The sequence below is a fragment of the Melanerpes formicivorus genome, unplaced genomic scaffold, assembly GCF_026170545.1.
Source record: "Melanerpes formicivorus ecotype bairdi unplaced genomic scaffold, bMelFor1.0.p_v2 SCAF_20, whole genome shotgun sequence".
NCBI classification, from domain to species: domain Eukaryota; kingdom Metazoa; phylum Chordata; class Aves; order Piciformes; family Picidae; genus Melanerpes; species Melanerpes formicivorus.
Window position 1 is genome coordinate 8286296 of NW_027142372.1, and position 20021 is coordinate 8306316.

At 40.8% G+C, this 20021-nt stretch overlaps 1 protein-coding gene across 2 annotated transcripts in view; it reads right to left on the reverse strand.

Annotated features, from left to right (window-relative positions):
• The window catches only part of AP1G1 (adaptor related protein complex 1 subunit gamma 1), a 44699-nt gene that overhangs the window by 22081 nt on the left and 2597 nt on the right, over positions 1-20021 (reverse strand). For both annotated transcript variants that reach the window (XM_068150662.1, XM_068150663.1), the window contains exons 2-6: positions 12137-12340; positions 7808-7932; positions 5289-5430; positions 3508-3604; positions 2278-2354 (exon numbers count right to left, since the gene is read on the reverse strand). In XM_068150662.1, the coding sequence (XP_068006763.1) occupies positions 2278-2354; positions 3508-3604; positions 5289-5430; positions 7808-7932; positions 12137-12337 (642 nt within the window). In that variant the 5' untranslated portion in view covers positions 12338-12340. The remainder of the gene's footprint in view (positions 1-2277; positions 2355-3507; positions 3605-5288; positions 5431-7807; positions 7933-12136; positions 12341-20021) is intronic.

The following is a 20021-nucleotide window of genomic DNA, read 5'->3' on the forward strand; positions in this document are numbered from 1 at the left end:
CTTAAGACTTCACACATTTTCTTGTCCTTCAGATGGGCTGCTCCAGCCTTCAGGGATGCCCTCTGCGGGTCAGGAATTGCAGTCACACTGAACTCTGACCAGATCAGAGATTGCTTACAGTCATGTTGCCACTTCTGACATCAAACCAAGACAGTGTGTCAGATTTAGAATAGATAGTAGCAGCAGGTATCAAAAGCACTACGCGACTTAGAGCACAACACTTGCATGTGGACATAATAAATAGGCAATGCTTTCTGGACTAAAGTCCTGGATATTTGTGGTATATAGTACAGGAAGAAAACCAGCTGAGTTTCCCTGTCATCTCTTTTTATTCCTACCTTCACCCTCTGGAAATGACAAACTCCTCTGAAAATGTGCACTTCATAAAATAAACAAAAGGAACCATTAATTTCCTATTATCTGCCCTAAAGAAGAAACCAACGTGGAGTGACCTGCTGGAGCACTCCCGGAGCCTTAATTAACATTTTCTTTGTCCTTCAAACGGGCAAGAGATCAACACTGAAGACAGACAAACAAAGGGAAACATTACAGCCGTGGAGATCGGTTGAGGCCCACCCCCGCAATCTTCTGTAATCGAATCACACCCATGAAAAGTCCTATCAATGCGGCTGTACTCAGTAGCTCTTTGCAGCACAACGAGCCACTTACAGGTGAGTAAATAACAGTCTCTCGTGCCCTCTGTCCGGATTGCCTAAAGTTGCCCCCTGATTCAGGTCCAGGGCTACAGTTTGCTTAGGGACAAAGGAAAAAAAAAATCCCTAAAGTATTCCTCACATGAGAGAGAGCTGAAAGAAAGCAGGCTCATGTTTGGAGGAGGCCACAACTGAGATTCAGGGCTGCCAGGGGTATTGAGATTTAGTGACAAGACAAGACCAGCACACAAAAAGCATTAGACAAGTGCAAATGATCTAAGCATGTGGCATCAATCACAAATGTGGAATTAAGAGGCACTGCCTCACAAGAAACATCTATAGATTGAATGCAAGCATGCACCGTCTAGAAGAATTAACTCTTACCTTTTCATTCTAACACACAGGAGGATTCCAAACAGACAAAAGGGACAAAACAGACGAAGCAGGCATTAGGAATCCATGTTATACCATTCACAGCATAAACAACTACAAGATAGCTAGAGCTAGAAAAGAATGTACCTAGCACCTAAATTGTGTGACCTCAGCTCCTCTCTTTTCCCACGACTATCATCTTAACTGAGCAATTAGTAGCAGGGATGGCTAGGTCCAAGGTGACCCTAGCCTCATTCCATTCCTACTTCGACACATACAACCAGACCAAGGGAAGATGCAGGCCAAAATGCACAGATGCATCAAAGGCTACAGTACTGTTTGAAATCCCTAATAATATAAACAAGGCAAGGCAGAAAAGTGAACTGGACATGCAAATAAATAAGCACCTTTAAGACTTTTCAGAGGACAACCATCCAGTTCTGTTCTAGCAGCTTTATTCAATTTACCCTTCTTTGCCCAAGAAGTCTGAATGACCACCCATGTGGTTTTCAGATGCCCTTCTATTGGTAACTTTTCACCTAGCAATAGTACCGTGCAGCAAATTATAGCAAACAGCATGAGCAAATTTGTGCTGGGGATGGGGGGAAGGAAACATTCCTAACCAGAGGAGGAAGAGTGATGTTGGTTCTCAAACTTTTTAAGTGGAAAATAATATAATACAGCATGCACAAGAGATGAGGTATCTACAGAATTATAACTTCCACTGGTATTTTCAACATATGCTTATAAAATTGTGCAGCTGTAGTTAAAGCATTTGAGTGCTGGTAGAAGGTTCATCTTTTCATCTTTGCCTCTATGTTTAATACATTTGTGATTCCAAAGTCACTATGCAATTAGCTACAAAAAAAACTTAGTGGAACACCAAACTCAACACTTTAAATCCAACCTTAGGATGGGTTTCATAGTGCACAGTCTAAAAACTGGTGTTGTAACTGACCCACCTATTGAAGGTGACTAGGGTTAGGTAAACAAAAAATTGCTAACTTAGTTATTTTTGGTTTTGTTTGTTGGATTTTTTTATGGATAAGAAGCAGACAGTATCATTGAATGCTTCACCCAAACAGTTGTAAAGATTTTATTAAAACACTTGCACACTGCTTCTCCTGAGGAGATTAAGAGAATGCATTGGTTAAAAAAAACCAAAACAATAAGCCAAAAAGCAAAGAAACCCCACCTCACCAGAAACAAACCCACAAATACTTACTCTGAAATACTATCAGTTCACACTTACCTTTCTAAAGTGTGCAAGCATGTCTGGGCTTCTTTCACACATCTCTGTGAGGAGGACAACTGATGTGTGAAGAACACCTAAAGGTGAGGGAGCAAAATAAAGAGAAAAGTATCTACATGTAACAATTCCAATACCTCCAAACATGTGGCTAAGGAAACAACAGAAAATTATTCTGAAAAATATTACTGAATCCAATGTATCTATCATGGAACATATTTGTGCTTGCACCTCTGCCCAAAGGAAAACAGCCAGCACTGTGCTCATGCACATGCACTGCAAGTAAGGGCCAGAAGAGAAGAGAAAATGGACTTTGCTGCAGAAACTTGCATACTAAACACACAGTCAGATGATAACAGGCACAGGTGCACTCAATCTTTAATGTTCCCTCCAAACCAAACCATTCTATGAATCTGTACAAACATAAGACTCTAGAAGGACAATATCTGTTAATTGTACTGTAGGTGTCAGGATCCTCATGCATCCCAATCTTCTCTCCTATTTCAGTACCCCAGCAAATGATAGGTTTCCAGCACTGCCAAATATTTACTGTGAAACTGCTAGCATATCTACTTATTTTCTCAAGGCACACATTCACTGCAGATGTGCCACAGGACTAAGACTTGGGGAAATGAGCATGAGGCTAGACACAAACCAGTCAAGGTGTGACATTAGTATGTACCTTTAAATAATCTTCAAGAAGCAATAAAATGCATTAAAACAAATAAACTTGCAAAGACCACTAAAGTGAGAATCTGTTTTATGATGTAGTTCTGATGAAAAACAGCACTGAAGAAAGACACTCTCCTGATGGCAGCGTGGATGTCTCAGACCTGGGAATGCCCGCTGAAACAGTTTCAGAGAATCCTCTAGTGCTATGCTAACAGAAGGCACACAAACAAAAGCCCTAAGAAGTGCACTTTAGAGTACCTTCAGGCACTATATAGGATAAAAATCATAAACTTTCCCATTCCACTCACTCTGAAGTGTATCAAAACATAGTGAAAAGTTCCTTTCATCATCTCTGCCACATGAAAATCCTGCTGACTAGCAGAGTGATAGAAATCCCTTTCTTCTGAATGAATGACATTAGCCTTCACTGCATAGAAATAGGAAGAAACAAACCGTACAAATACACCTTAAATAGTCCCTTCCAAACAAAGATCTGAGGTGGCAAGCACACCATCCCATAAAGAGTGGCAGTGTCTTACTAAGTAGAGCCTTGGACATTACCATGGTTCTTCTCATTCAGCAGGTTTTTGGTGGCTGGCAGGAACATCTCCATGAGTTCAGGCACCTTTCTAATGACGTGAACAGCACACAATGCTGCCTGTACAGAAAGAACAGCTCTGTTAGTACACACTGCAGTGACAACAATACATGTCTTGAGATCATCCAGAACAGTGAGAACTGCCATAAATTTCATGATACAGAAAGGCCTGGAACATTTACAATACATTTTTCTCTCTATCACAACTACCACTAAACAGCATCACCAAGAAAAATTCAATAAACTACCACAGGTGAAGAGGGAAAGAGAAACGTACTGAGCTACAAAGAAATGCTTCCACTAACAAGGTTTTTTCCCTTTACTCACTTGACAAGCTATAGTAACTGCAAAGCAGCTCTGCCTTTAACAGGGCTACGTCAGTCTGTTTTCCTGTTGCTAGGGAGGGAATAACGCATTGGAAGCAAACAATTACATATATGTCATATTATGGCTCACTTTCTTTCCCTTGAATATTATTAACTTGTTCCCCACAAAATAGCTTTTTCTTGCAGGTGATGTGTCCTACAAAAAGCAAATACACACTGCAAAAAACCTGCCCACTACTTCTAGGCTACAGAAGCAACAAGAGACACTGTTCTTTGTAGTTGCTTGAGAATCAAGTGGGCCTCTTCCCAGAACATAGCAGTACCTCTTAGCAGTGCTTTCCCTCCAATCTCTAGATCTGGCACTAGATACAGAAGTAACAGAGGAACTCTTGCTAAATTTCATAGTTTCATAGTTTCATTCAGGGTTGGAAGGGACCACAAGGATCATCTAGTTTCAACCCCCCTGCCATGGGCAGGGGCACCCCACACTAGATCAGCCTGGCCAGGGCCTCATCCAGCCTGGTCTTAAACACCTCCAGGGATGGGGCCCCAACCACCTCCCTGGACAACCCATTCCAGGGTCTCACCACTCTCATGGTGAAGAACCTCCTCCTCACATCTAGCCTGAATCTCCCCACCTCTAGCTTCATTCCATTCCCCCTAGCCCTATCACTACCTGAGATCCTGAGAAGTCCTTCCCCAGCCTTCCTGTAGGCCCCCTTCAGATACTGGAAGGCCACAATGAGGTCACCTCGGAGCCTTCTCTTCTGCAGACTGAACAGCCCCAACTCCTTCAGTCTGTCCTCATAGGAGAGGTGCTCCAGCCCTCTGATCATCCTTGTGGCCCTTCTCTGGACACGTTCACTCTCACTCCACCCTCCTCAAGACTTAGCAATGCAATAAATTTAAAAGAATAGGGATGATTACACTTTGCAGGCGTTATAACACACTTGCTATGGAAATGAGACCCATTTCAGGTTCTTAGCCTATGTCACGTACTGCTGTCATCACCATCAACGGGAGAGATTAAATACCTTCAACTCTTCAGATATCAGCCTACACTGTCAATGATCAGTTTCTCTGGACTTACCTGAGAAGATATAGAAATAAAACTGATGACTAGAATTTTGGGGTTAATGTCTGTGAATGGGCAAGTGTTCACATCACCATCAGTAACCTCAAGGTAGAGAGCATAAAATAAAAACAACTGCCTCACCTGTTGGAGGCCTGTCTTTTAGAGGCTTACACATATTCCTGCTATAGGTAGGACAAGGAGTTTTGACCTCTATCTGTCTTGCACACTGGGAAAATACTCAGCCAGTGTGATCCAAGCCATCTACAATTCCAGGTATTAGCAGGTATCCAATCAATCTTGAGTTTTAATCCATAGCAAGGCATTCAAAAGTTCCCTGAAGTACCTTCTTCCTAAGATAGGAGTTTGAAGTTTTGAGGAGCTTTTCCACCTCTCCTGCAAGATCTCTGCACATTTCTGAGGAGCCCATGCAGCCAAGAGTGCAGAGTGCCAGCCCCTGCACATATTGCGTGCTGTGATTAAGGTCACTGTAAAGAACAAAAAAAAGCCAATCAGCATGCACAGAGAACCCGAACATACAAGGGGAAAAGGGCATCTGTATCTACAGTCATCTCATCAGCTGCACATGTGGCCTGGAAGAACACCCCCCCCCAGGGTTCTCAGCTATGACTTAGGAGCAACAGCAGCTTTGAGTGCACGTACCGTATTCTTTGCTACAATTCCTGCTTAGAATCCTCAATTATAAAGATAAAATACTTGGTTAAAACTAACAGGTAACTATGTAAGGATTAAGCTGAGAAGAGGGAAGACCTTCTAAAGTGAAGTAAAATGAAGAAAAGAACCTAACAAGAAATACACTCCTGAACTGACTCTGTGGTTTGTCCCCCAGTTTAAACATGTTCTAGGACAGAATTTTGCTTCTGCATTTACAAACCAAACACTACACAAAAATCTGTGTAAAAATCTCCTCTATCCTGAGTGAAAAAACCACAAACCCCACCACTTGCATACCTTGAAAATAATCCACACAGGAATTTTGTTCAGCAATCTTAACTATTCACTTGCCTAAGTTGTGACACATGGTCAGAAGTTAAACCACTTTACAGCAGAGTAGACTCTCCTTAAGTACAAGACAATAAAGCTTCCACACAGCAATACCACAGCCTTTAAAATGTACTTCTACACTACTTTTCCCTCAGACTATTTGGTCTTAATTTTGCCACAGGATTCAGTGTTGAAAGCACAAAATATGCTTCCTGGTTTGGGAGGTGGGAGCTGAGGACTGCAGGGTGGGAAAGCCGGGGAAATAAGAGGTATGTAAATGCGCACAGCGTGCAGAAAAACCAAGGCAGTATTCTGGCTGTAGTACCAAGCAGCTATGGAAACATGCAGATGAAGGAACAGACAGCACATGCCACGAAATGGGTTGTGGGGTTGTTGTTTTTTTCTTATTAACAAATCTTAGCAGCTATTTGAAGTTGTCTGGATAGCAAGTATGTGCTCCACAAGGGTGCTCTTTTTGTTTTTTTCCCTGGTATAAAAAAATCCAGGTCAGATTGACAATGACATAAATCAAGCACCTTAACATCTAGATAAAAACAAGACAAAGTATCAGATACAGAGGCCAAAGAAGAAAGCAATAAACAACCCACTGAGGTGGTGGGAAGCTACCCACTGGTTTTGCTCAGCTTCAGTCTGACCCGTTTTCAGTTCAAAGTCATTACACCCCTACCATAAGAACTCATTTTAGCATAAACAACCAACAGTTATTAACCTAGCAAAGTGGTTCTAATAGAAGAGTCCCACAAATACTGCATTTCAATGAAAAACAGCCAAATGTCTCTTCTCTCCTAGACACAAAGTCCAAGGCTCGTGTCCAGCCAATCCTCATGCTTGCAGTTTTGTCAAGTTTCTTTACAAGCACTTTGAGGCCAAAGTCTAACCAAAGAGGAATACTTATGTTCTAACACCACACACAACTAAGGAGTCCTCTGCATAAATCAGCTAGAAACTAGTTGTTCACATCCATGTTGAAAAGGAGTGGTGTTAGAAATGCACCAATCACCATCTACTAAACTATAATGTAAACCAGCCCCAGTTTAACAACGTTTTCCTGAGAGAAAAAGTTAAAAAAAAAGAGCCAGGGGGTGAAATATTATTTCCCACCCTCTCTTGTCTGACTTCAGCAATATGCCAGACAGCACATCCCAAGCTGCTGCCTTGCTTCCAAGGAAAATCATTCATCAGGACTGCTAGACCAACTTCGAAAGAAGGATACAGTGCCTTGATCCATGAAGTCTGACAACTCTTCAGAGCTCATCATCAGAAGTCAAGTAAACAAACAGGACAACAGGGCTGCAGCAACAGATATGACTGTGACACAGCTGGCCAGTCCACACTACATTTCAACAGTGTTATAGAAACATCCTGATTCTATCATATTTAAAAGGTGCATGGACCTTTACTGATGTTGCATTACTGCTAGCCTGGCTCTTTCCCACTGCAAGCTGGAGCATAACTAACTTCCAGAAAGAGAAGCAAGCTCTTTACAACAATTGAAGTTCTTCTGCACTGGCTGAGCTGCTTGGTCATTTCATCTCCCTGATTTCATTTATCTTAACATGACCTCCACAAACATGTACTGCCATTCTGTAACAGCAGTTCCATAATGGGTTATTTGTCACATATGCCTCTTAGGACCAAGGCAGTTTTGTATTCTCTTCCCTTTATGGAAGCTAAGCAGGATCTTCCAACAGAGCACAATACTACAATAGTCTTGTATGATTGACAGCACACAACAAATTGAAGACAGTTTTTTAACACAAAATACCACTGTCAGGAGTGTACTTTCAGATCCTGAAACCTCAAAGCATGTGTTGATGGAGAGAGAGGTGGTACCCTTACTTCTTGATGCAATTGGTCATAAGAAGATGGACATCCTGTCTCTCATCCAGCAGCAACATGGCACCTAAATACCCAATGCGCTTGTCTGTGAATTTCTGAGAGGCAATGAGCTTGAGGCACTCCAACTGGAAAAAAAAAAAGAACAAGAAGAACAAAAAGACAGAATTAGCTTAAACTACTTCTTAACTAGAGGAGAAACAATTTGAATTTTCATGTTTACTTATTTATGTCTCTCAGAATGCATTTTAAAAAGTCTATTTTACTCTCATGCTGGTGATGTGGAAAACAAAGAAAGGTTAAAGACATGTCCAAAGCACCCAGCAAGACAGCAGAAGAGTCATTATCAGCTGTGGCATCTTCAAGAAGTCAGACACTGTTGGCCTTCCATAACCTCAAATATACTAGGTACATGGGGTTATGCCAGACCACAACAGTAAAATATATTTAGTGACAAGAGATCCACCATTAAAAACAAAACAGTAAAGATAGGGAAATCTAGATAGATTTAGTTTTTGATACATACTGAAGACTTCTGAACCAGGCTTAAATAGGTCCATTTACCTACCAGGGGAGAATCAATGCTCTGTAAGTTGTCAAAACCAGTTTTTGTTTATTACAGTCTGTAACTACCTTGCTAGCCAGGTAAACCTTAGATACAGTCAGAGACAGAGATTGCACAGTAGCACAACTCAACTATCTAAACACCTGAAGTTAGACTAAGATCATATGCATTGTCTCCACTACAAGCTTCCTTCACCACACAGAAATGTCAGCTGTGCTCTATAGCATAAAGGAGATCCCTAAGACAACCTGCACAGGTGCTGCTTGCACTCAGCTGATTAAGAACATTTTTCCTAAACCTATCATTTTCTTACTGAAACAAAACCAACAATACAAAAACCACCTGAAAAACCATCAACCACAGATATTCTGGCATTAGTATTATGCACTAGAATACTTTTATCTAACAGGTAATATCAATTTTAATCAATATCTACTTCCAAAATGTCTTCTCAAACCAGGTAAGAGACCTATTCCTCTCAAACACACCCTGTAAACCTGCTTGACAATTAGCTGGGGCAGCAAGTAAGCATACACAGTTTAAGGAGGGATCAAAGCTTGCAACAGATCCATTTTGAAGGAAGTGAGGGGGCATGCAGAGGCAAAAATACTGGGTGTCATGAAAAGTCTTTCATCATCCCTAGCTACAAGGAAGTTTGAACAGAGCAACAGACATGGGGGAGATGCAAGAAGCAAACACATTGGGAGGGTAAAGTTGTACAGGTTACTGGTAAGAAAATTAAAGCTGAAGTGACAACAAAGGTGCATGCTATGGTCTAGAACACTACCAAGTGCTCACAGCTGCATCAGGACATACAACAAAGTATGTGACAACTAAGAAAGTATCACATATGAATGTCAGCTAGTGCAGGGTGGCAAACTGCTAAGAAAAAGTTTGAAAGAAAGAGAGCTCACTCTGCTAGGTTAAAGGGGATGAACACTAGAATAAAGAAACACCTCTGAACAATAAGATCAGTCATCCACATGGATAACCTGCATAAATGGGCAAGATCAAGCAGGGATAAGGTACAGAACACTACATACAGAACTCTTATCTTTCCAGTGCTTTCAGCAAGAGAATAATGCACCTCTGAACCAATTTTGTTACCCAGGCTTACAAGACACTTTCTTACACAACTCTGCAACAATGCAATGTAGAACAGATGACATCCAAGCCAAAGTGTAAGACCCAACAAAGGCAGAAGATAACCACTACAAAAAATGAATGTAAGTAATGACTGCAGCAGATAGATTTCTAGCACTTTTGAGTTTGAAATTTACCCTGTGAAAGGCTGATGAGTTCTTGTTTCACTTGTATACAAATAGATGCCAACTAGCTTCATGCACAGCAATACTGAGAAACATGATCAGCTGAAGCTCTTACTAGGTCTAATTAGTGGAAGAAATCTTGATACCATTATATCCATTTCATTCAAATGAACAATTAAATCTGCTACACCAGTACAGCAACAGATACATTAGGAAAGCCAGGTATGATACAGGTGTATAGTCAAACTACAACTTACCCAAGTTTATACTGACAAAGCAACTCATAAAAACAGGATTTGTATTTTTTTTTGGGGGGGAGAAGCAGAAATAATGACAATAACAAACTTATTTGATCATTTTCCCAGGCTGCCTGACAACTTCTAAACTTGCACACATGCCTTTGCACATGCTGAAGAGCCAGTTTGCCATCCAGTGCATCTCACATACACTAGCTAAATATGATGCTTACGCTCATACTTCTGTACAAGATACCCTGAGTCAAAGCTGAGGATTCCTGACTTGGAAAGGAGGAGATCAACCATTCACTACTTCCAATACCTTCTCTAAATCCTCTTTTATTATTCATTACCCCATTCACACTGTTAGCTGAAGTCAGATGTCTGCTTACATCTTTATCACAGTATCAAAGTATCACCAAGGTTGGAAGAGACCTCAAGGATCATCGAGTCCAACCTGTCACCACAGACCTCATAACTAGACCATGGTACCAAGTGCCATGTCCAATCTCCTCTTGAACACCTTGAGGGATGGTGACTCCACCACCTCCCCAGGCAGCCCATTCCAATCTTTAAGAGAAACTGTCTACCACGCCTCTGGCTTTTTTCTGTTTTCACCAAAACATATTTCCAGCATATTTATCCTGTCAGTCTCAGAAATTTATTTCCTCTCTACAAGACTCCACAGCTGGAACAGCACATGTCTTCAGCAGGTCCCCCCACTCATGCAAGCATTACTCCAACTACACAATATTTGCACTTTTTTTCTGAAAGATTTCTTCTAATTTTAAGCACTAAGGACATACAAAAGTCTGCAGCTTACTCACTTGGAGAATACTTGTTAAAATGCCTGCTCAGCCTTCCACACCTACCTCAAAGAGCAGCTGATAACTACATGAGAACCAAGGCTATAGAACAAGGTACTCTGTTCCCAAAATACTCAGCACAGATACTTCTGTTTGAGCTGTAGCAACTTCAGCAACAGTAGATATTGAAGAGTCTGTTTTAGCCGCCTTCCACCAAGAACAAAGAGGTAATCTGCTATTACTGACCAAAGCAGAAACTTAAAAAGTATTAGATATGTGGTCTGAACTTCCACATATGGGATTAAATACTTGAATAACAAGAAAAAAAAATTAAACTTGTTCCAAACATATTTAAACGTAAAAAAATAATCTAGATTATACTTATCTGCATAACTTTTCCTGTTCCTTGCAGCTCTTAGAGCCTCAGTCTTAATTTTTGTAATGGGAAGTTTCTCCCTTAGACTGGGGAGTCTGGCCATGTGAAGCATTATGAATGGGAAAATACACAAGTTTCACTTGCTCTTATGCAACACCCCATTACCCCAAGAGAAGAATCCAATGATGGAGAAGCAGGATGTGTACTTTATATGCAATAGCACAGCCCAGACTTGCTCCTTAGCACTATGACTATTTGGAATTTGATTTCAGTGGTTTGAGTTGACTGTTTCAGTGAGTCCTGTCAGCATTGGTAAATCTAATCATGAATGGATAGACTCCTAAGGCAGGAAACTGCTTTAAGGGACACAACAATTTGACTGATTATTGATTTATTTAGCTTTATGGAAGGCCTAAGATAGATTACTACTAACAAGACAATTACTGACTTCTAACTGAAACAAACCATGCCCCAAAGACTTTGCAAAACTCAACTTGAAGAACATCTTACACATCAAGAACTCCCATCTTCCAGCCTCCTTTTCCACAATTTAGCTGTGTCAAAAACAGCCAAGACAAAAAACTCATCCCAGCATTCTCCAAGTCACCTCACTAAAAGGGGAATAACGAACACCAATTCCTTACTCCAAGGAAAAGACCAGCTCTGACCTGTCTAGATCAGATTACTTTAGAAAGGAAAGGGTAAAGAACCTCCTTTGAAGTACTTGATATTTCCATGACATAGAACTACACAGGGATGTTTTAAGCCCATCTAGAAATAAGTGTTTGTAATGGGCTGCGGTTTAAGAACTTCTGCTCTGTAGAAACATTGGTGCTGAGGAGCAGACAATCTTGCAAAAACCAACTAAGTTTTATAACAAAACATGTCTCCAAACAGCAGATCTTACTAACAAAATCAAAACTAACTAATGCATGTTCAGACCATATATGAAGAAAGATCCCAACACATCCCAAAGAGCAGACAGCAAAATTGCAGCTGGGAATGCTCCAAACAAGCCAATGTGCCCAAAGCACACAAAGCAGACTGGCATGTGCACAGCAAGCACTCAGCTCTGACCCACCTGTCCAAAATGTGCAGGGTATCCCAGCATGTGCATATACAGCAGCTTTGCCACGTTTCTGCATCGGTACGTGTTATCCTCCTCTCGGAAGGATGACCGGATAGCAGCACACTCCTTCTGGATCATCTCACGCTCTTCTGCCTGGGTTCTTGCTGTCCGGATGGTCCGGATCAACTCCCGTAGTCTGATGGGGGCTGGCATCCTCTGGGAGAAGAAAGAGATCTGTAAACTTTGTACTGTACCTAAAGGCTTCACAATGGCCCTGTGCTTTAACCTTTTCTTACTTCTTTTTAAAATTCTTACTCTATAATTTTTGAAGGAGAACTATCAATAAAATGCAGACTGCTTCAGAAGCATGGTTAAAACTAAACCTGAAAAACAGAGGAATTCATTGTACCTCCCCTTTGCGTTCCCAGAACATTAGAAACAGGTATTGCTATACATTGAGATAGCTGGCAGGTGAACATAACATGTCTCCCCCCACCTAAACATGCAGAAATGGCACTCTGCAAGGTGCCTAAGGTCCCTAATTTTTAAGCCTGGAATTACCTATCACACAGACAAGCCACATGGTTCTAGATTGATTTTGACAAGCCACTGCTGGAAAATTAGGAAGAATTACAAAACCAAAAGACTTGCCATTAGATTATAGTTAAAATACGAGGCTACCTCCTGTAACACACTAAGAGGCAGTTACTAGACACAGTCCAATCTGAACTACTTCCTAACAGCAGTTTTACCTCATACACACTTCCTTCTTGATAAAAGCAGAACAATTCAGAGCTGCTCTGATGGAGGACAACATGAAGGACAAAAGGCAAAGCTATGATTTATTTTCCAAGATTCAGTACTCCTGTCCTTGTACTATAATTCCATACTCAGCTTTTTTTTTTCCCCCAATATTAAATCATTCACCTTTTTTAAAAAACAAAATATACCTTGAATCCTTCCCATAAAACAGGTTTGGCACTCATCTACATAAAATACTCTCTCTCTCTCACACACAAAAATCACTTCACATGCTTATTCCTTAGGGTTTGAGCTCCTTTTTTTGTGCACACACTTTTCTAGCATTTCAATGCACAGTAATTCATACCCAATGTATTGGGTTGGCTTTTCTTCCCTCTCCACAAGAAAGCATTCTCTTACTACCAAGAAATTCTTACATCAGGTATTTGATTTCTGCCTTCGTCAACTTTAAGATTCCTTTGCATGTTAATACAGTGGAAATCTCATCTCATCCCATCTCACTGTTAAGCATCAGGCATTTCAAGTACATATAAGCAGTACATACTGAAGGGGTAAAGAACATGAGAACACTTAAGTCCAGACACATTCCAGAAGAGATTAAGATCTATGTATTACGAGGTATTCCAAAGCCTTTCACAATGCTGACAGACCTTTAATGTGACATACCTTGGGTAATTCCTGATTGCCTGTTAAGTATGGCTGTTCACAAGACACAATATGCATATACCCAAACAATCTGAATAAAATTGTGAGAGTCTTACCAGAAGACTGCATGATTAAGTATCTGTTGTCCTGTATTTATGTACTACAGGCAACAAATGGGAAACTGCAGAGGACGGCAGCTGTCATGCCAGGTAAGGCATAAAGCTGACCTCATCCAGTAACCTGACCCAGGAAGGGAAGTACCAGGTGCATAGGAAAAGAAATTGATAAAATGTATCTCCCTCAGCATCTTCCCTGCTTCCTGTATTTCCTGCAACTCAAGGGACTTCCTGAACCACAGACTATTTTCCTGCACAACACCTCTCCACAGATCTACACATTGATCTAATCACTTTTTGAAAGCATCCACAATCTTTTTCCCATTCATAACCATGATAATAATTTGCAGTTTAACAAATTCCACAATTTCTCTGATCAAGTAAAGGCTAATAGAGTATTACACAGTGGAAAGTAAGTACTCATCACTTATGAACTGATCTTACAGCACCTATGATCTTGCAGCCTTTAATTGTACCTCCCCCTCGGATACCTCCCATTCTAGGCAGCAGAGTCCTCCTCTAATCTCTTCCTGTGAGGCTACTGCACAATTGCTTGATATCACTCTGTACCTTTCAGAATTCCACTCCTTTTCTTTTTTTAAACAAAGAACAGACCTATAAAATGTATTCAAGCAATGGGTGCACAGTGAGTTCACATAGATTTTTTTTTTTTCCCCCTTTTGTTTTCTTTGTAGAGAGAAAGTTCAAAATGTGCAAACTCATTCTACCTGTTTGGCTGCTGTTGAGCTGGCATTTTTAATAAAGATCCTACAGAAAGCTGTAAGACCTCCAGCCTGAGTGACAACTTAACTTAGAGCCTCTCACTGGGTATGCATTTTTGCAGCAATTTCTTTTCAAGGCAGGCACTGCTTTGCATTTATTGGCAATTAATTCATTTTACCATCTTACTGCATACTTCCTCAGTATAACAGCTTGAGGGTGAAACTATCACCTGACTATCACCCCTCTTCTCTGGATTGCTTTATGAACATGCTTAGTGGCACCGTTACGCAGAGCACCATTCAATATAATCATTTCCCATGACAAAAGCAAACAGATTTTTCTATCAGTCTGGACACTTTTTTTCCCCCCTTGCCTAGTTACTAACTCACAATAGGATCACCCTTAAAAACCTGTGTGTACTCCAATGCAATTACAAAAATGTTAGTTATGAGCTCTACCAAGATTTATGAAAAAAAAAAATCACCATTTTATAATCGAGATGACCTTTACCCATTTCTCGGAACCTGCCGAGAGCCACACAGGTCCTGGGCCATCACCCAGGGAGCCCTTCTCAGAACTGGCATCACATAAACTACCACCTACTCTTGTTGTAAGTAAAGCATTGATTAAGAGAGTGACAGATTTACAAGTTGAACAGTTCTGAGTTCCTTCAGATATACTAACGAACTTCACTTTCTATTGGCAATGTATTATTCATTTTACCTCTTAGTTCTAAGTGTTCTTGTGGCATTTCAGTTTGAGAGTATTCTTCAGATTTCAACAAGAGAATCCCAGTAAAGTTTTCTATGTAAAGCATTAATGCAAATAATGCAGATTTTTCCCCCTATAAATGTGTTTCCTTTACACATTGGTTATCAGTTAGAATTCTAGCCTGAGTCTCTGTTATGTACCATATTCTTATACCAGGCAACAAAACAGAGTCCTCTGAGGGCACATGGCTCATTGGGTGCCACTGGAACATTTCAGAAATAAAAATGTTTCTCTTCCACGCTGAGGTACTGAGAAATTGAACTACGAACATCAACTGAGAGGAGGAATGTGGACAGGGAAATAGATCAAGAAGTCTGCTTACGCACATAGCACAAAAAACCCTTCAAAAAAGCATTAAGCAGTTTTTCCTTGTCGGTGCAACCCTCAGACACTTTGTCACATCCGAAAGATAGTCAGACAGGGCTTCCACATCATGACCAGCAAATCAATTCTTCAAGACCTTCAAGATTGGCCCAGTTCCCTCCCATACAGCACAGATAACACTGACTGCCCTGGGATCCTGCAGGTACAACAGCAACACTACGGGACTGGGGGGAAAGTGTTTGGAAATTACCTTGGCAGGAAAGGACCTGGGGGTACTGGTCAGCAGCCAACTGAACATGAGCCAGCAGTCTGCTCAAGGTGCCAAGGCCAAGCATCCCAGCCTGTATCAGGAAAAGTGGCCACAGCAACAGGGAAGTGACTGTGCCCCTGCAATTGGCAGTGGTGAGGCCACACCTCAAACATTGTGTTCAGTTTTGGGTCCCTCTCTACACTAAGCACACTGAGGTGCTGGAACATGCCTGGAGAAGGACAACAAGGCAGGTGAGGGGTCATGAACACAAATTCTGTGAGAAGCAGCTGAGGGAGGTGGGGTTGTTCAGCCTGGAGAAAAGAAAGCTGAGGGGAGAACTCACTGCTCTCTACAACTACCTGGAAGAAGGTTGTAGCCAGGTGGGGGCCAGCGTCTTCTTAGTAACAACTGATAGGATGGGAAGAAATGGTCTCAAGTTGCACCAGGGGAGGTTCAGGTTGGGTATTAGGAAAAATTTCTTCACCAAAAGGGTCACTGGAACAGGCTGCCCAGAGAAATGTAGAGTCACCATCCCTAGAGATGTCTAAAAGGTGATTGGATGAGGAGCTTAAGGACATGGTGTAACAGTCATGTACAAGAAGATGCTAGGTAAGGTTGGATTAGATGATTTTAGGGTCATTTCCAATCAGGTGGTTCTATGATTCTGTGAAAAAGCACAAAATGGAAAAAGGCTCCAGCAAGCCCTAGAAAATTATGTATTAGCAAGTATTTATGATTTTCCTAATGATATAAACGGGGTTTGGAGCACAAAAGCCCTATGAGGAGAGGCTAAGGAAGCTGGGGTTGCTTAGCCTGGAGAAGAGGAGGCTCAGAGGAGACCTTGTTGCTGTCTACAACTACCTGAAGGGAGGTTGTAGCTGAGTGGGAGTTGGTCTCTTCTCCCAGACAACCTGTGTCAGAACGAGAGGACACAGTTTCAAGCTGCTCCAGGGGAGGTTTAGGCTGGATGTTAGGAAGAAATTCTTCAGAGAGCGTGATTGGCCATTAGAATGGACTGCCCAGGGAAGTGGAAGAGTCATCTCTGGAAATGTTTAAAAAGAGACTGGATGAGGCACTTGGTGCCATGGTTTAGTTGACTAGATGCTGTTGGGTGATAAGTTGGCCTATTCCAAAGGTCTTTTCCAACCTGGTTAATTCTGTATTCTGAGGTATGGATAAAGGCAGCATAACCATAGCAGAGCTCTGCCAAGGGTGCTAGTTACAGTACTAAAATCTTCCAGGGACTTGATGTAAAACCAAACACTTCACTAAGGGAAGGAATTATGGCTACACATCAATAATTAGATTAAAAGTGAGAGTTAAATCAAAAGGAACAGTAAATAATTACAAAATAAAGGAATAAATAGGATTAAACCATTTAGAGCTCAGAGGGATTAAAACACTTAAGTGATCATCTAATTTTGACTATATTATTTGTCTAGAAATGAGACAATCTTGAAATCCACGCTGTGAACCATGTGAAAGGTCAAGAAAGTCAGCCTCAGGTGAAACTACAAAGCTATCAGATAGCAAAGCGTCACGAAAAATTGAATTTTCCAGATTTCCCTACATGACAAAAAAAGCATTCTATTGCACAAGATGACTAACAGAGGGAGGGCAGCCATATAATCTAGTAATAACAGACCTGAAGTTTAACTTCAGCTGATTAAATGCTGCTTAGAAATTCCTTCAAAGCAGCAGGTCCTGTTCTTCAAGATTTGTTAACATTTTTCACAAGCACTTGTTTTTATTCTTTGCACATTAACAACAAGGTAATTTTTCCCAGCTACCTTTTTCCTTGTTTACAGAAGCAGTGTCCTTCTGCTATTTCTTTGCTAACAACAAGCTCTAGATATCAGGGATGATCCCTGAATACCTGGTAAGAGCCTACCAGTTAATACAGTATCTGGAGGGAATGCAGAATTCACACACTTCAAGTCCATTTCCCTTTCTCGTTTTGAAGGCCATACTCAGAGTAAACTACTATCAAGATCAAAGCTTCTGAAAGTTTTATACAGCACTTGGATTAGTTCCAATGACACTGGTGGCTGGTGTCTAGGTTCCTTTAAAAAAAACCAATTCCAGCTCATTTCCTGGTCTCCAGATTGCTTGAGAGGTGTTAGCTCAGGGATTCTCTCTGCTATTCATGAAGTGTTCCCTGAACTAATAAAAAAGGGCATTCCTTCTTTATGCAATTCATGCCTACTAAATTATCCAAGAGGAAAAAAAAAGGTAACATATTAAAGCCATTTTACTTTCATCTAAATTATACTACTAAATCACTATTTTCTCCCCTTTTATGGTCTTGTTAAGCTTGTTGTGTTTCAGAGTTAAGGATTTTATTCAACAAACCATTATGTCAGAAGTACAGGGGCTTTACTACAAGTCTCTCTCAGAATACAATCATATTCAAATATGATTATTCACCTAATAACCCTTTACAAGAACCACCTGATAGTACCAAAATCCACCTTTAAAATGCCTAAATGCTTCAACCAAGGTGTATTACACTATCAGGAATTGAATGTAAAGACAAAAGGACTTCCTGTCCTTAAACATATAATTGAACTGAGATTCTGCCTTCTAGAAACTATACAGGAATGCTAGGAAAATATAAAAATCAAGCCCACTCTTTGAATATATTAATGAAATTAAAAGTTGCCTAAGAACATGTTTAGGAGAAATTAATAGACATGGGTTTAAATTCCACTATTATTATTTAGCCTAAAATTCTGGATGCACTAAGACATAAACCCCACCAAAGCTCATGGATTTATTCACAGAAGGGCTTTACTGTTTGGGAAAACTGACTTTTCTGTTCAAATAAGATACATACCCAGTTAGAGCTCTTCCTGTAAACAGCAGGATGAACCAAGTTCAGAAAGAGTCGTCAGCAACCCAAGAGCGAGGACCCAAACATTTTCAAACACATCTGAAGTACAAAAGTTGCTCCGCCCCAACACATGCATAAGTAATCACATTCCTCAGGCAGAAACAGCTTTTGGGAAGTTACACAATTAAAGCCTGACCCAATACCCAACTGAAATCAGCAGCAAAACTCTCCTACCTGCTACCATACAACCGAATCAAGTACACAAAAGCAAAAGATGCATCTGGACTACAAGACAAGAATAGCTGCAGTGGTTCACTACAAATGCTGATGGCCTCAACTCTATAGTGCTATCAGTGGGCTTCACAGTTCTATGAGATACTAGAAGAACAAAAAAAATGGCAGTAAAAGCAGAAATTCACACTGCAAATCGAGAAGCTATGCACAAAAGCAGAGATATTGGTATATGGTCTAATATTACCAATGTTTACACAGAAACTATTGAACACCTAAGCAAGGAGCACTATCATCATCAAGAAGGGCAAAGAAGGGCAAAGGCAACACAAAAGAGTTAAGAGGAAAAGCAACCAGCCATACAACATTCCAAGCAGAAAAACAACCTCTCTTGAGAAAAAGCTATTTGATACAACAGAGAAAATGAAAGTTAGTAACATCAGAATATCAAAGAAATTAAGGCAGCAAGAGACTGCAAAATAGAGTATACTAAAAAGCATCTAAAAAGACAATATGGGGCAAGAAAAAAAGAGGTCAAGCAAGGAAAAATGCCTCAAAACAAGAGCTAAAAAAACAATCTCAGAAGTGATGACAAGTTATTTAACACAAGAGTATTCAAGAGGCAAGCCACCATGCAATTCAGAAGCTGAGGAGGAGGTACAGGAGATACAGGACAATGGCAGAGGATGTTCCACTGCTGCTGTTAGGGAACCTTAGTCTGAAAAGTTTCCAGGAGCCCCCCATCCTGAATGCAGCCCTCCCACCTCTGTCCCTCTGCTTCCAGCCCAGCCACAGCAGTGAGGCCAGGCAAGCACTTTGGAAGAATTGTTAGCACATTTACAGAGCTGATCAGTGGGACAGAACAGACCAGAATTACAGGCTTCCTGGCTTTTGTTTCTACACTTCTACTACCACTGACCTACACTACCTTTGTATTTATCACCTGCTTCTAGTTTCCTAACTATAATCTGGTTATTTTACTTCCTGTTCACTTTCCTGCAGAGTTAAAATAGGTTTGGGTTTTTTTCAACTAAAAATAGCTACTACTTGAAGCCTCCACATCTTTCTTTATCTTGACTAATGCCAGATAAAAGACAAGGTGCCACCTTTTTACATTCTTTAGTATATAAACTTCACAAGTAACTTCAGCTGTGTCCTAGGAAGCGGAAGCTCTGATCTTAGATTTTACCTATACCATCTCTGCCAAACAGCAGATAAAAGCTACTACTACTCCTTGTGACA